This window comes from Euphorbia lathyris, chromosome 7 (assembly GCF_963576675.1).
Source record: "Euphorbia lathyris chromosome 7, ddEupLath1.1, whole genome shotgun sequence".
NCBI classification, from domain to species: domain Eukaryota; kingdom Viridiplantae; phylum Streptophyta; class Magnoliopsida; order Malpighiales; family Euphorbiaceae; genus Euphorbia; species Euphorbia lathyris.
In genome coordinates, this window is record NC_088916.1 from 20187501 (window position 1) to 20201855 (window position 14355).

The window sequence follows — 14355 nt, forward strand, 5'->3', positions numbered from 1 at the left end:
TTGCTGGTTTTTTAAGGAGCACTGGAACTCTCAGGCTGGGCTCGCTCATCACCAGAATCCTCTTAGATCATCAAATTGATCTATCTAAGGAAACTAAGGCTAGAGGATCTGAGATAACGGCTGCTTCGCTGAAGGCTTTAAAGTACAATCAGCCAATTAAGAAAGGGAAAATTACTGATGAGGCTGATGAGGAGACAACTGTCCCAAAAAAAGGGCAAAAGGACAAATGCTCTAGCTGCCCGAAAGAGAAAAGCTGTTGGGACTCCTTCAAAGAAGGCTGAGCCTCAGGCCAAGAAGTATAAGTCAGCTGCTGAACAAGGTCAGGAGAGACCTAAGTCAGCTGAAAAGAGGAGCAGGCAAGATGAGCCTGAAACAGAAGAGCATCCCTTGAAGAAGAATAAGTCTTCAGAGCTGACCCCTATTGATGCTATCCCTATTGACATCGTCGTTCCTGGTGATTCTCACTACACACAGTGTCAAGGAACTGAAGCTGAACATCAAGAAGATGATGTGCATCTGGATGATCAGTTCATTCCACAAGTTGAGGAAGAATTAGATGGCGATGATGAAGAAGATGATGAACAAGGAGAAGAACACAGTGATGATACTGACTCCGAGGAGACAGCTAGTGAGGCTGAAGCTGAGCCAACCAATACTATGTTGGCTGCTGGAGATGAACAAGAACCTGACCAACCCAATGTTAATCAAGAACAAGAATAAGCTGACCAGCTTAATGCTGATCAAGAAGAAACTTCTCCCTCTCACTCAGGAGAGTCTATCCAAGCTGACACTCCTCCTCGCAGAAGAAGATTAGTTAAGGCAAGTCAGAAGTCTATCTTTGACCTTCCTGTTCAAAAACCAATTGTCCCTGACTTTGTTATCCAGAAGCCGACCAAAGACCCTTCTACACTCAAGCTGAAATTTTTCAGAAAACAACCATCTTCTACTCCATCGGCTTCTCTTGAAAAGCAAGCCTCTGTTTCTTCACCAAAGGAACACGCTGACTTGAATGCTTCCGCTAATTCTACAAGCCAAATGGAGCAAATTCCCGTCAATTCTGTTACTACAAGGATTGTGCTGACTCAGGACATTCCTGCTCTAGTCAGCACAGACATCATTCGAATTACTTCTTCTCCAATCAACACTTCTGCCGATCAATCAGCTCTACCCGAGACTCAAGTGCAGATTGAAAACACACTTCCAGTCACTGACCATGTTATTCCTCTGACTCCTCTTCCAACCGGTCAAACTGAGGAAACCAGGCAAGTTAATGAAGGCTCTCTCAGCTACTTGCATGCCACCGAGTCTGGTAAAAGAATCATCGACTCGGTGCAAACATTAATTAAAGACCTTCATCAAACCACTCCACCTGCTACTGGATCTTCTACTATTGAGACAACTCAGCTCTCCCATGTAACTCAGCTTCTCAACGAAGTTAAGGGATTCAAGGATTTGCTGAGTGTCATAGTCTCCATTCAAGCACAGCAACCTAAGCAGGATTCCATCACAAAGCTGGCTGAGCTCCAGCTGACAATAGTTCAACACCTTAACACTCTTCAAGGTCAAGTTCAGACCTTGTCAGCTGCGAACACGCGATATGCAACTTCTGATGAAGTCAAAATGCTCTTTGCTCAGCTTCACACCGAGCAAATCAAGACCAACGAGCAAATAGTCTCCTATTCTCAATGCTCAGTGGAGCAAATTGGAGAGGCTGTTCGATTGTTGAACTTGAACAAACAAGAGATGGACACTGACGCCATGAAGCAAAATGAGATATTGTCTGTCACCAAACAAACCTTCAACCATGTACGTCACAGCAACATTCAGCGTCAATACTATGACTCATCCTTACTGAAGACATTGCATCAAGTCGTTGCTGGTCTGTCAGATGCACTTACCTGGATAGGTAAATCTCAAGCTTTAATAGTAAGCATGATCAGCGCTGCTGAACTCAATATACACACAGAGGTCTCAGATGATGAAGTTGCTATTTTTGACGGCATCAATGAAAGCGCCAATAGACTTAAGGGGCTGTCCACAGAACTGACCAGAGCCGTCTTAACCGACGCCTTTAGGATTCCTCCTCCCGATGCTGACAAAACGGGGGAGAAAGAATAAGCTAGAACACAACATGAGCTTAGTCAGTCTAAGCAAAAGAAAAAGAAATAGATGTAGGCTAGCTCAGTATATGCTATGTGTGTAGTCTCTATGTTTTTCTTTTGTCTTTTATTGTATACGCTGACTACCTCTATTAATATCAATACTTGCATCTTTTTATCCAAAACCTGAGTTATGAGTTATTATATACGATGTTGAGTATTAAGTTATTATGTATCTTCAAGTACATCAACTATGTTTAATGCTTATAAAACTTATTGATCGTACCCAATGCTGATAACATGTTTGACATTGACTTATATGTTTATAAAACATTGTCTTATAAGACTCATTGAACAACAAATTACTCAGTGCTCTCTGAATGTTAAAACTTCCGCTTAAACACTGAGTAAAATAGAATATGTTCCATGAGCTGACCTATATCCAAAAACTGACCTTAGACTTACTCGATTAAACCTTTAAATGTTTAGAGTAAAACTAAGTCAGTAACTCAACCCTGACGGGGGAGTTTGCTAAGTTATATTAGGTCAACTATCATGGGGGAGCTCAATACTGAGTTCTTCGCTGAATAGTTTTGCCAACATCAAAATGGGGGAGTTTGTTGAAACACCTTTGCACATAATTTTGATTTGACAAAATTGTTTAAGTGTAATTAAAAAATATTCTAAACACACTAAGTTTAAATGCTTTGATTTATTCTACTAATGTGTTTGTTCAATGTTGAGTTAAATTGTTTATAAGACATAAAGATTAAAAGGCCCAAAGCCCAATACGGAAGTCAAAAGCCCAAGTCAAACAGTTTAAGGCAACTCGGCCCGCGTATGTCAAAACGCTGTCGTTATGTACAAAACGCAGCTCAGCGGAAGAAGGATCTAGAAGACCTTCGTGGAACAACTTCGGGACGAAGCTGCTGAGTTGATTCGACAAAGAGTACAAGACAACAGCTGAGCAAGAACAACTTCCAGACAAAGTGTTTCCACTTTGGGTAAAGTTCAGAAGACACAGAATGCTGTCTACTTGACCTTACCATAAATGGAGAGACATTCTGCCGAGCTGACCAAAAGCTGACCGAGGACAGAAGATACTCAAATCTGATTGGTCGAGAGCTCTGAGCAAGATAGGATGACAACGACAGGAAGCCGTTTCCCTCCAATGGTTATTTCGAAATTCGAAATGACCGATGCCTCAGACGTCTCTATAAATAGAGCCCTTCAGTTGCTTCATTCCATACAGAACTTGATCAAGCCATTACGCTGACCAAAATTCTACGCAAAGTTCTGCAAGAAAAAGCAAAGCAATCTTACACTAAATTTCATATCTTTTGTGTAAAAGTCTAGAGTGATTATTCAACCATCTAAGGTGTCTTAGCAATCGTTGTTTAGGACAAACACTTATCATTTCTAGAGATTAGAAAGGAGAGGCTGAGTACTCAGTTATAGTACTCAGCGAGAGATTAGGATTGAGTAGAGGTATAGAGGAATGTACTCTTGTTATACTCAGTTTCTAAGATTGTAAAAGGTTTGATGCTCTAGCGTTAAAGAGCTCAGTAGAGAATTCGAAATCTCGGAACGTGTTTTGGGGACAGGACGTAGGCTTGGAGGCCGAACCTGGATAAATCTGCTGAGTAACATATTTCTAACCTTAAACTCCTTTATTTATATATTGCTTGCTTAAACAAAAACTGACCAAGTAAAGAGGTCAAGCTGAGTTGTGCGCATTGAATATCTGAGCTCAGGAATAGACTCTAAGTGCTATCTCCTGACTCAAGTAAAGAAACTGACCTAGTCACCAGTTGACTAAGCCAGTATCTTGCTATTCACTCAGCACCGCTGTTAAAACCTTTTTCTCACGAAAAAGAAGTCTGCCCTAACAAAAAATTTTGAATAGTTCCTAACCCCCCCCCCTTGGAACTATACTTGTAACGTTATAAGGGACCAACATAAGTACCCTTGAGTAAATTTGGAAGCCTATAGAGCTGAAGCAATAGAAGCAGATTGGTCAACCAATGCAATCCATGGTATCTCAAATGTTGTTGGACGTCCCTGATGAACTACAGCTACAACTTTTGACTTTGTAGCTGTCTTATGGGTCGATTTTACTACTAACACCAACCATTTTAGTACCTGAGATAAATCAAACAACATAAAAATAAAAGTTTATATATCAACACCTACATACAACTGGAAAACATATAAAGAATGTAAAACTAATGAAATTTGAAGAGAAAATTATTTAAAACAGAAAAGCCAAAATAATATATCAACACCTTACATATATTTTGGATAGTTCATTTCAAGGTTTAAAAAACTATTTGAATGAAGAAAAACATTAAAACACCAAAAAACTATAATTTGTAACATATATGAACTTTTTTTTATAATAAAAGTTTCCTGTAACAACTCTCGTTTCTGATTCAAAATCGGCTATCAAATTACACAATCTAGTGAAATTGATGCTCAATACAAAAGATTTACATATAATACACTTTATCCATCAACAAACAAAGAATGAAAATTTGCCGAAAACGTGCAAATTGATTGTAAACCAAAAGAAGGAATAAAAATAATGTTTGAAGCAAGCTGAAAAGGAGATGAAAAAAGTGAATGTAAACATCAATTGAGAAAGATATACATGAACTTACAAAGAGTAACTGAAAGGCCCGAAATGCAAAGCTGATCAACTATGTTTTCTAAATAATAGCCATGAAACCAGAAGGATATATGTTGCAGGAGCGACCAAAAATTTGCAAATGATCCACTTCCTTCGTAGCCAGTATCTAGCTTGAAATATTATTATTCTTATCCTATTACCACAAATCAATTTTAAATAGTCAACCTAAACAATATTGATAACTTTTTAGTTAAAAACAATTAGTAGTTAATAAAAGGGATTAAGGAATCTTCAACAACTTTTCATGGGCTGGGGGGAAAAAATATAGGAAGAAGTTGAACAAACTTCATTACTGGAAAGGGAAAAGATTGAAAATAAAGAAAAAAAATGGAAGGCAAGAGACAGACCTGAAAATGGAAAGTTGTTAACAAAAATAGAGGGGAAAAAATTAAAATCATGACAAAAGTGAAAGAAAAAAAAAAGAAATGAAAGAGGAAACCTAGCCATGGATAACCGGTGAGCTTAATGGAGGAGAAAGGGGAATAAATTCAGATTTTGTCTGAACCAAAAGCCAAGGAAAAAGGAAATGGAAGATCTAAATATACCGGTACTCGAAGGCATGCCAAGACCGGATCGTTTCAAAAATGAAACCAATGAACTCGCAGATCTGCCTATTTCAACCATAAAAATGGTTCGAGTTTTAAAGTAGATGGAAAAAAGACCTGCGGAATAGCATATCTCAAAAAGTTAATGAACATATTTGTAAAAAAAAGCGAGGAGCAACGGGAAAATGAAAGCTACAGAAATCATACCTTGACCGCGGCGTTCTTCGGACCGCGAAAAAGGACTGAGACTTGATCTGATAATGCCTCAAGGTTTCATAGAGAACGAAACCACACAAAAGGGAGGCGGATGTCATCGGAAAGATGACTGGCAAGAAGCTACTGTAATTCTGATCGGAAGATCTGCGAAATAGCATATATCAAAAAAGTTAATGAACATATTTGTAAAAAAAAGCGAGGAGCAACGGGAAAACGAAATCTGCAGAAAATCATACCTGGACCATAGATCGGCGTTCTTCGGACCGCGAAAAAGGACTGAGACTTGATCTGCTAATCCCTCAAGGTTTCATAGAGAACTAAACCACACGAAAGGGATATGGATGTCATCGAAAAAATGACTGGCAAGAAGTTAATGTAGTTCTGATCGGAAGATTGCAGTTTAAAGGTAAGAGAGAAGATGATAGAGGAGGTGGAAATGAGAGAGGCGGAAGAGGGTTAGGCAGGCCGAAGAGGATGAAAGGTTTGATGAATATGGAATGTGTTGATCAAAACCCCAAGGGGAATGTGAAAAGTCTAAAAGCACCTATGAAGTACGATGCCGTTTTGGAGTGAGGTGTAAAGAGCTGAAAGGTGTACAGGAGAGAATGGCAGAAAGACCATAAAGGGCCTCAAAGGTGTTGTGAAAAGACCGAAAAAAACCAGAAAAAATAAAAGGAATAAGATAAAAGAGGGGTGTAATTGAAAAAAATTGGAAAAGTATGCCAATTTTACTGTTGGATTGCTTCACTTTAAGTTTTAAATAGATTCTTATATTGTTTTGATAAAAGGAAAAAATTTCATTGTCTGTAAACAGTACCTTTCAAGTTTCACTGTTAATGTAATTTTTATTAATATTATTAGATTTTTATTGTGTTAGAAGATTAAATAAAACTAAAAACAATAGTATTTTGTGAACTTCGGTTCAACCCCGATTGAACCTTAGACCTTAAACCTTTTAGTTTTTCCAATTTTTTAACCGGTCTGGTTTTGATAACCATGACTAATACTATTTTGAGGGGTTTAGTGACGTTTTTTTTTGTCTCTGTTTAAGAGAGTTTCTCTCAAAATTAATTGATCACATGAATCTTAATGACCATGTAGTATTTGGTTATTCACCGTTACTAAGTTTATTAGAATCATTGGGTGGAGATTCAAAACATCCCAGGACTTAGATTTAATAAGCCTATATCTAACGGTAAATGTCCAAATTCATTTGGTCATTAAGATCCATCTGAACATTCCTGCTATTTTATTAGTGCGATTTTTACCTCTATTTATTTTTCTCACATTTTATCACTTAATATAATTATTTTATTAGCAATAAATTTAAAAAAAAATAAAATAATATAATTAAAATTATAAATTCAATTAATTCTTATCCAAAATTAGATATTTTGCACTAACGCATAAAGTAATGCGTCAAAGCTAAAATGTTATGCGGTTGCGCATAATATAATAGTTTTTAAGTATAAAAATAGATTTCAGATATCAAAATGTAAACATGGTAAAGTTCAGGTATAAAAAATATATTATATTTTCATGGCTGGTTTGATCCTGGTTTAATTTGACCTTTTCGACCAACTTTATCGGTTGAGTTCATACTCAAATATTGAGTTGGGCTAAATTGATCATCCATGCCAACTTTGAAGGTCAATTTGAACCTTTATTCCAAAAAAAACTATCAAAGTTTTTAAAATGTTTACCGTGCTACTAATATACTTACAAAAAAAATGTATGAAACTACTCCAATTAATTTATTGATAAACTTGTTTGAAGTACCTAATGTGATGTGACAATAAAATAACAGTCAAATCGGTTTTTTCAAATTTTGTGTAATGTATAGCTAAATTGATCTCATATGAAAACATTAAGGTTAAATTTTCATCATATCATATAGTAAGACTAAATTTGCACTTTTTTAAGATCAATTTCATATTTATTGTTATTTTATTATTTATATTCTTCAATTTAATAAAATTAGTATTTTGTCATTTGATTATGTTCTTCAATTAATTGTAAATTTAAAGATATTTATTTTAGGAAATTAGATTATAAAAATTATCATGAAAATTTTACTCACATACACAAACTATTAAAATTTGATAATATAATTAAATTTTATATATAAAAAAAAAAGACTATACAATAATGTATGATTAAATACATTATCCATATATGTTAAATATAAAAAGCCAAAATTTTATACCAAATGAGCATAGCTCAATTACCTCTTAAATCAGATGGGTTTGAACTCATCTTCTTACAACAACAAAAAAACTATCAAAAAAAATATTAAACTATTATATATATATATATATATATATATATATATATATATATATATATATATATTTAAAAGAAAGAAAAATCCCCACCAAACCCGAATGTGATTCGAACCCATGACCTCCCAAAGCATAGGTAAGCTATCAACCACTAGGTTAAGAGCTTCACCATGTATGTATATATATTGTGCAACTCGTTGGTCTAATTAAACTATAAAATCTTTCTAATTATTTATTATTTAAAAACTCAACCTAAATAATCATTTCTAAGAGTGATACATAAAAAAACTAAAAACGGATATTTTTTGTATGGTAATCTATTACCAACATATAAAAGTTGAATGATAGTTATTAAAGAATTAAATCTCATTAGTGGAACTAATGAATTGATGTTCATTATTAATTTTGTAAAACATAGTGGTTATATTAATTTTAATTGTTAACGTGAATTGATTCATTAAGATTAATTTTTCATTAAGAAAATTATTTCTTAAAATAATTGGGAAAAAGCATTCAAACAAATTGTCTTTAAGAGCGGTTTTTGGCTCATTCGAAACAAATAGACTGAAAATTCTCTCTACTAAATCTTTTTCAACTCCCAAAACTTATATTTCAATTCGTTCGTCTTTTTAGTGGTTTTCTGGTGATAATTTGACACCCACATATTTAGAGTTTGACTCACACTTCTATTATATCCTTAGAAACCATTATCGATTGCTGCAAAATCTATCTTAAGGACACTAATCTCATTAGTTCTCAGAATCTTCCTTTTTTTGTTCATCCAGTTCATCTGAAGGCGTATTAAATCCATACTATCTTAATTTTATTATTTATATTTTTCAATTTAATAAAATTATTACTCTATTATTCAATTATGTTCTTCAATTAAGGCTGAATTTAAATTTACTTTTTTTAATTAGATTATAAGAATTTTCATTAAAAAAACTTAGCTAATATAATAAAAAAAATATTAAAATTGTTGACAATTATATGCTAAATATAAATTTGTAAAAAAATACTTAATTTAAAATGTTATTATACTATCAACTCGTTGATCTAATTAAACGGGTCAACCCATAAAACCGTTTAATGCATGAATCGTATCATATTAAACCCATTTATTAATTATGTTAACCTATTTAACAAATGAGTTAAATCATGTCAATCTCTTTATTAAATGAGCCGTGTCAATCAGTTTATCCATTTTCACAACTTCAATTTTTGAATTATTAAGATTAGGTTTGAAGACATGTTTAAATATAAATATTTAAATTTCAATTATATATTTAAATTTTGCTATTACATATATTATTATAATACAAGCTTTAGTTAAAAATAAAAATTATAAATATATCATTATATACGTTAGGTTAGTATTTTTATAAGACATAAACAAGTACCAAAAAATATTTTCCGATATTATAGTCAAACACTAGAAAATATAAAAAAAAAATTCAATTTCCAAAGGTGAGAATCAAACTCTTAACTTTTAGTTAAAGGGGTTAAGGAAGATGAGCCTCTACCACTTTACCACAATCTCGTGGTCGTGGTTACATATATGGACTTATTTGACGTAAGTTGAACTACCAAACTGACATTTTATCCCAATGAAAAATCTTTCACACGTAAATCCTAACCATAAATAATATCATGTCAGTACATATTGCAAAACAATAATTTCCACTTTTCTAAAGTTGAACATCGTGTGAAGGCATTCATTCATACTTTCTCTATACTATAAATAAAATCCATGCCTATTACTACACAAACAAACCTCAGCAAAATTAATGAGTTTGCTATTTCATCATACTCTATTGAAACTGTCTCATAATCTCTGTTCTTGTGATTTTCCTCATTCCCAGCAGCATAGATCTAATCTTGTTTATCTTCGGGTCTATACTCGGAGCTTTCAGCTCCAGAACTTGCAGTAAGGCCAGCCCCAGCCTCGTCTCGTGTACCAACCCTAAGAGGTTCTTCTTTGCCAACTGTTAGAATGAGGATTAGTATCGCTACCAAAAACACAAGTATATACACACTTCTGATGCTGATTAGGGAATTTATGAAACCCATAAACGATGGACCACTGATTCTCTTTTGTATTGTTGATCCTTCTCGGTAACCTTTAAGAAATTGTGAGATTTCAGATGCCTGATCCTCCTTTACAATGCTTTCCGAACCGATAACCTTTAGTACAAAAGAAAACGTACAAGGTCAGTGCGAACTATGTCTGTATTTTCTCCTCGTGCTAGAAAAACATGTCGAAAACAATTGCTGACGTATCAAATTTTGCTAAACACAATAGTAACTGATACATTCTAAAATGCTTCTGATTAATAGTTGATCCAAAGAAAATAATCTCAAGTGAATAAATTAAATCAACCAATAACAAAGATCATTATCTAAATAAAAATAATTAACTAAAAAAAGTGCCTGTTTTAATGGGAGAATTACCAAAACATCCACACAATTCAATGCAATAACAGTTAGTATCAACTGCTGTAAATGAAGGCAGTCATTGACCCAGCATATGACACTAAAGGTTATTAAGAAATACCATTGGACATTAATCTGTATATGAGATAGGCCAGAAGAGGTAAAGGGATGGGTAAATACAACAAGACTCAAGAGATGAATGATAAACGGATTTAGAATTACGATTTGCAGCAACTGAAATTAGGTAATCCCAGACGAAACAGGCAAGAAAAGTATCGAACATGTCAATGGAATATAAATTTCAGGATGAGGTTAACATGCAGAAAGATGAAAGGAGAGAGAGAGAGAAAAGGCTGAGGAAAGCAAATTATTGCAAAGACTTATTATTCATACAGCAATATCAACTAGGTTAAAATTTCTAAAAATAATGGCTTAAAGCACCATTTGGTCCCTGACTTATCAAAATGTTTGTGTTTCCCCCTAAAATATTATTTTGTGACATAACCCCCTAACGTAGAACAATCAATCACATTTGTTACAATTTAGACTGAAATTTGAGCATACATAATGAGACCCGTTAAATGTTTGCATTTGATGATTACAAATCGCAACACAGCTATTATAATATTTCGCCAATCTGCTTAGTTCCCTCAATTTTCATATAATATTTCACACCCGAAAAACCTTGTTTCTCCATTTCTACCGTAGAGAACATCAGTTCTTCTCCATCCGATTAGTAATCATCTCACATGCGATTTAACGGGTCTCCTTACATATCTGCTAATTTCCGTCTAATTTAGACCAAATGAGTTTAGCTATATTGCAATTAAGGTCATACACATATGCGCACACATAACTAATGATGCCTACATTATAAACCAAAATATCATTAGATGTCATGAAGCACCTACACAGATTCGGGGTTAAGAATTCAAATATAATTTTCTAAAATAATTGCTTACCGAGAGATATTCTTCATCTCCATCCCAAACTACCATTTTCGGTAGTTCTGAATGCTTACTGCCACCAAAGGAATCAGCAAATTCTTCCCATTGCTTGGCACCAGTATAACCAAATACTAAATCACGATTTGCATATGCAGCAGCTTTCAGTAACTTTACTAGTTTTTGCGATTTTTCATCATGTTCATCCTCCATAATGGTCAAGACGATTTTCCTCTCATCATCTTTCAGTATCTTAAGGGTCTCTTGGTTCATGGGCACAACTAGGGGAAGAAAATTTTGCTTTATGAAGTCCTCCAAAAACTTCTCTGCATGTTTAACAGGAAGGTAAGAACTGAAGCTTATTTCTCTGACAAAAACTAATCATATAGTAAAAGAAATAAAACTGGGATAACTAGAGAACTAGGAGGAACATCTCCATTAAAATGAGTAAAATGTGGACATCACCACAAAAACAGAATGAAACTTGATATCCTATCATGTTCTACGTTCAAATGACTATTATCTGAGCTGACATCTTTGTGCTCAACAATTATATTAGTTCAAAAGAGTGCCAGTAATATCAGTGACCTATGGGTGTCAGTTTCTAAGATTAACTGATTATGCACATGTTATCTAAAAATTGTTTACTGCAGTTTGAATTCTGAATCCATGGTGTTACTTAAATTCTTCTAGTTAGATTAGAACTTAGAACTAGCTTTAATCTAAGCTTATATACTGCAAATACTACAAGTCTACAACAGGCACAAGCATAACCATGCACACAAAACAGTCACAGGATCTTCTTTCTGCTATGCTTTTCCTAAATTTTGAAGTCCGCCTTTGCTTTATATTATGCTATTGGAGAAAATAGAACCTAGATAATGACTGAGTACCAAAAAAGATAGGAAATGAGATGCCAAGCATAACATATGAAGATTACCATCAGTCAAAACTCTGAGATGAAAGTGCAGAAAAGTAATTGGCATGGAGAATGTATACACGTAAATGAACTAACCTTCAAAGGGGCCATAAAATATACTTTGCTCGTTATAACTTGGATGAATGGATAGCAAAGCAGGAGCCTTGTCAAAATCATATTTTACCATTATGTCATCTGAAAAATCACTTGCGACAGAAAACCAAGCCTTTTTCTTGTACTTAATACCTAAACTCGATATTATGGTTTCATTTACGCCAAAACCTATAAATATAGGGAAATTAGTGCCAGCTGCATCGACAAAGTCCTTTATCTCGAGGTCTGAATTAAGTATGGCAACATCAGGAGCAACAAATTTCCTCAGATAACGAACAAGTACATCAGATTTTCTCGGCCCATAATAATCAACAGGAACACCATGCATAAAGATCTTGAGGGTAGGATATCCACTGCATCAAGGTAAGAACATGTATTTCAAGGAAACAATACAACTAATGAGTATACTTTGAGAACAGCTTTCAGAGATTGGTGAAACCAGTACATCTCTTATCCCAGAATCATAGAACCCGGTATCAAGTTGAAAAACAAGTGTAAATCACCAAACATATGAAAATAAAGGTAGGCTACACATACTCAATGTCATATTTTCTAGCAAGGCGGGAATACTTGTCAGCATCTACTTTTGCTATCACAATGGGTTTCTTCAATCCTGCAAGAATAGGAGCAGCAGCATCCAACTACAGAAAAATTATTTAACTCATTAATCAGAATATTTAGAGGAACCATTATAATTACGAATACTTTCATAAAAAGCAAAGGGAGATCCGTTGCACTAAAAGAAGTTAACAGCCAAAAGTTTGTGAATCGCATAACCAATCTACAGTCCACTGGCAATTTTGGCATGCCCATATTTTCGTCATCTTAATATTTCCAATTGCTGATCAGATAAAGCATTAGGTTTCAAGGATACAACCATTAAAGTTGAAGCCTTTTACCAAATAATAAAATAATATAGTTCGTAGGCTAAATGATAACTTTCTTTTTGCCTCCTCTGCTTGCCAAAAATTTAAGATTTAGCCCCTGAACTTCAATTTTGTGAAATTTATCCCCTGAATTTAAATGTGGTGACATTTAACTCCTGTTTGAAATCCAGCTCCACATTATCAGGATTGTCAAGCATACATGACACCACTTGTGAAATTACAAGTTTGACATGTGATAGCTTATAGACGAATCATTTAATCGGTTATGTAATGCATAACTGAATTGTAAGTGCTGTCAATGAAGAGTTGAAATTCAAGAATAAGAAAATTATATGGGCTAAATGTCAGCAAAAGGTAATCGAAATTCATGAGCTATATGTCAAAAGTTTGACAAGCACAAGGGCTAAAAGTATTGTTCTGCCAAAGTACAGAACTTGCACCTGGATGCAAAGGAACATTTAAGCCAAGGAACAATGTTGAAAGAGCCCTTGTTCAGACACCGCATTCATGGTGGTCCATTATCTAAAACCAGCAATCGCAACTTACAACTAATTAAAGAACACAAATTTGGACAATAAGGAGAAAATAGAGATGATTCAAGCATTCAATAGTTCGAAGCCATCCTTTTATCGTTTGCATCATCAAAAGCACAATAATTGCCTACTAAAACTATATTTGGTGCACTCCTACTGATAAGTAGATTTAAATTTCTCAGTAGTTACACACTGAAAACAAGATCAGGACAGTTGAAAAGTTAAGATTAAGAAACAAGACAATCATATAAAATTGCAATCTGATTCCATCCATTCATCTTAGTACAAACTAAAATTCTAGCAAAAATCATAGTGAACGCCACTTAAACAGTAATTATATCGTCGAAATAGTTAAGGAGCCAAAAAAGAAAAAATTAGAACAAGGGAGTAATTGATAAAGTACCTCAGGTGCGAGGCGCTTGCAGTGGCCGCACCAAGGGGCGTAGAAGTCAACGAAGATGAAATCGAAGGAAGAAATAGCGGAATCGAAGTTAGATTCGTCGAGCTCAAGGACTTTCCCATCTATCTTGAAATTCTCATTAGATTCAGATGAATGGGAGACTGCATAAAGCAGAGTGAAGATTGATAGAATGAGAATCAACCTTGCCATTTTCTTTTTCTCTCACGATTCTCGGATGTACGCTGATTGCCTTTGTTTCTTTTATAATTAGCACGATTGTCGATTCTCAAACAA

General features: G+C 34.4%; 1 protein-coding gene and 1 long non-coding RNA gene across 3 annotated transcripts in view; both read right to left on the reverse strand.

The window, feature by feature from the left end:
- Positions 1-6036, reverse strand: part of LOC136201525 (uncharacterized) — a 14547-nt gene extending 8511 nt beyond the window's left edge. The window contains exons 1-5 of one of the 2 annotated variants that reach the window (XR_010673889.1): positions 5786-6036; positions 5541-5693; positions 5334-5450; positions 4760-4921; positions 4066-4241 (exon numbers count right to left, since the gene is read on the reverse strand). This is a non-coding gene — a long non-coding RNA (uncharacterized lncRNA). Of the gene's footprint in view, positions 1-4065; positions 4242-4759; positions 5451-5540; positions 5694-5785 lie in introns of both variants that reach the window. The other variant, XR_010673888.1, reaches the window with a different exon arrangement.
- A 3403-nt stretch (positions 6037-9439) lies between these two features.
- On the reverse strand, positions 9440-14355 carry LOC136235911 (protein disulfide-isomerase 5-2). The gene is made up of 5 exons (XM_066025996.1): positions 14065-14355; positions 12779-12882; positions 12224-12594; positions 11227-11534; positions 9440-10015 (listed from the first exon to the last, which is right to left on the reverse strand). Exons 1-5 carry the CDS (start codon positions 14269-14271, stop codon positions 9704-9706), a joined length of 1302 nt encoding a protein of 433 aa, XP_065882068.1. The 5' UTR covers positions 14272-14355; the 3' UTR covers positions 9440-9703.

What these genes read in the sequence shown, in the direction of transcription:
- LOC136235911 (XM_066025996.1), bottom strand. Translation starts at nt 14,271, where the DNA reads ATGGCAAGGTTGATTCTCATTCTATCAATCTTCACTCTGCTTTATGCA. An exon ending in GCTAGAAAATATGACATTGA is followed by an intron (nt 12,595 to 12,778) that starts GTATGTGTAGCC and finishes ACCTTGATGCAG; the next exon opens with TGGATATCCTACCCTCAAGA. An exon ending in ATTTTATGGCCCCTTTGAAG is followed by an intron (nt 11,535 to 12,223) that starts GTTAGTTCATTT and finishes TTAAACATGCAG; the next exon opens with AGAAGTTTTTGGAGGACTTC.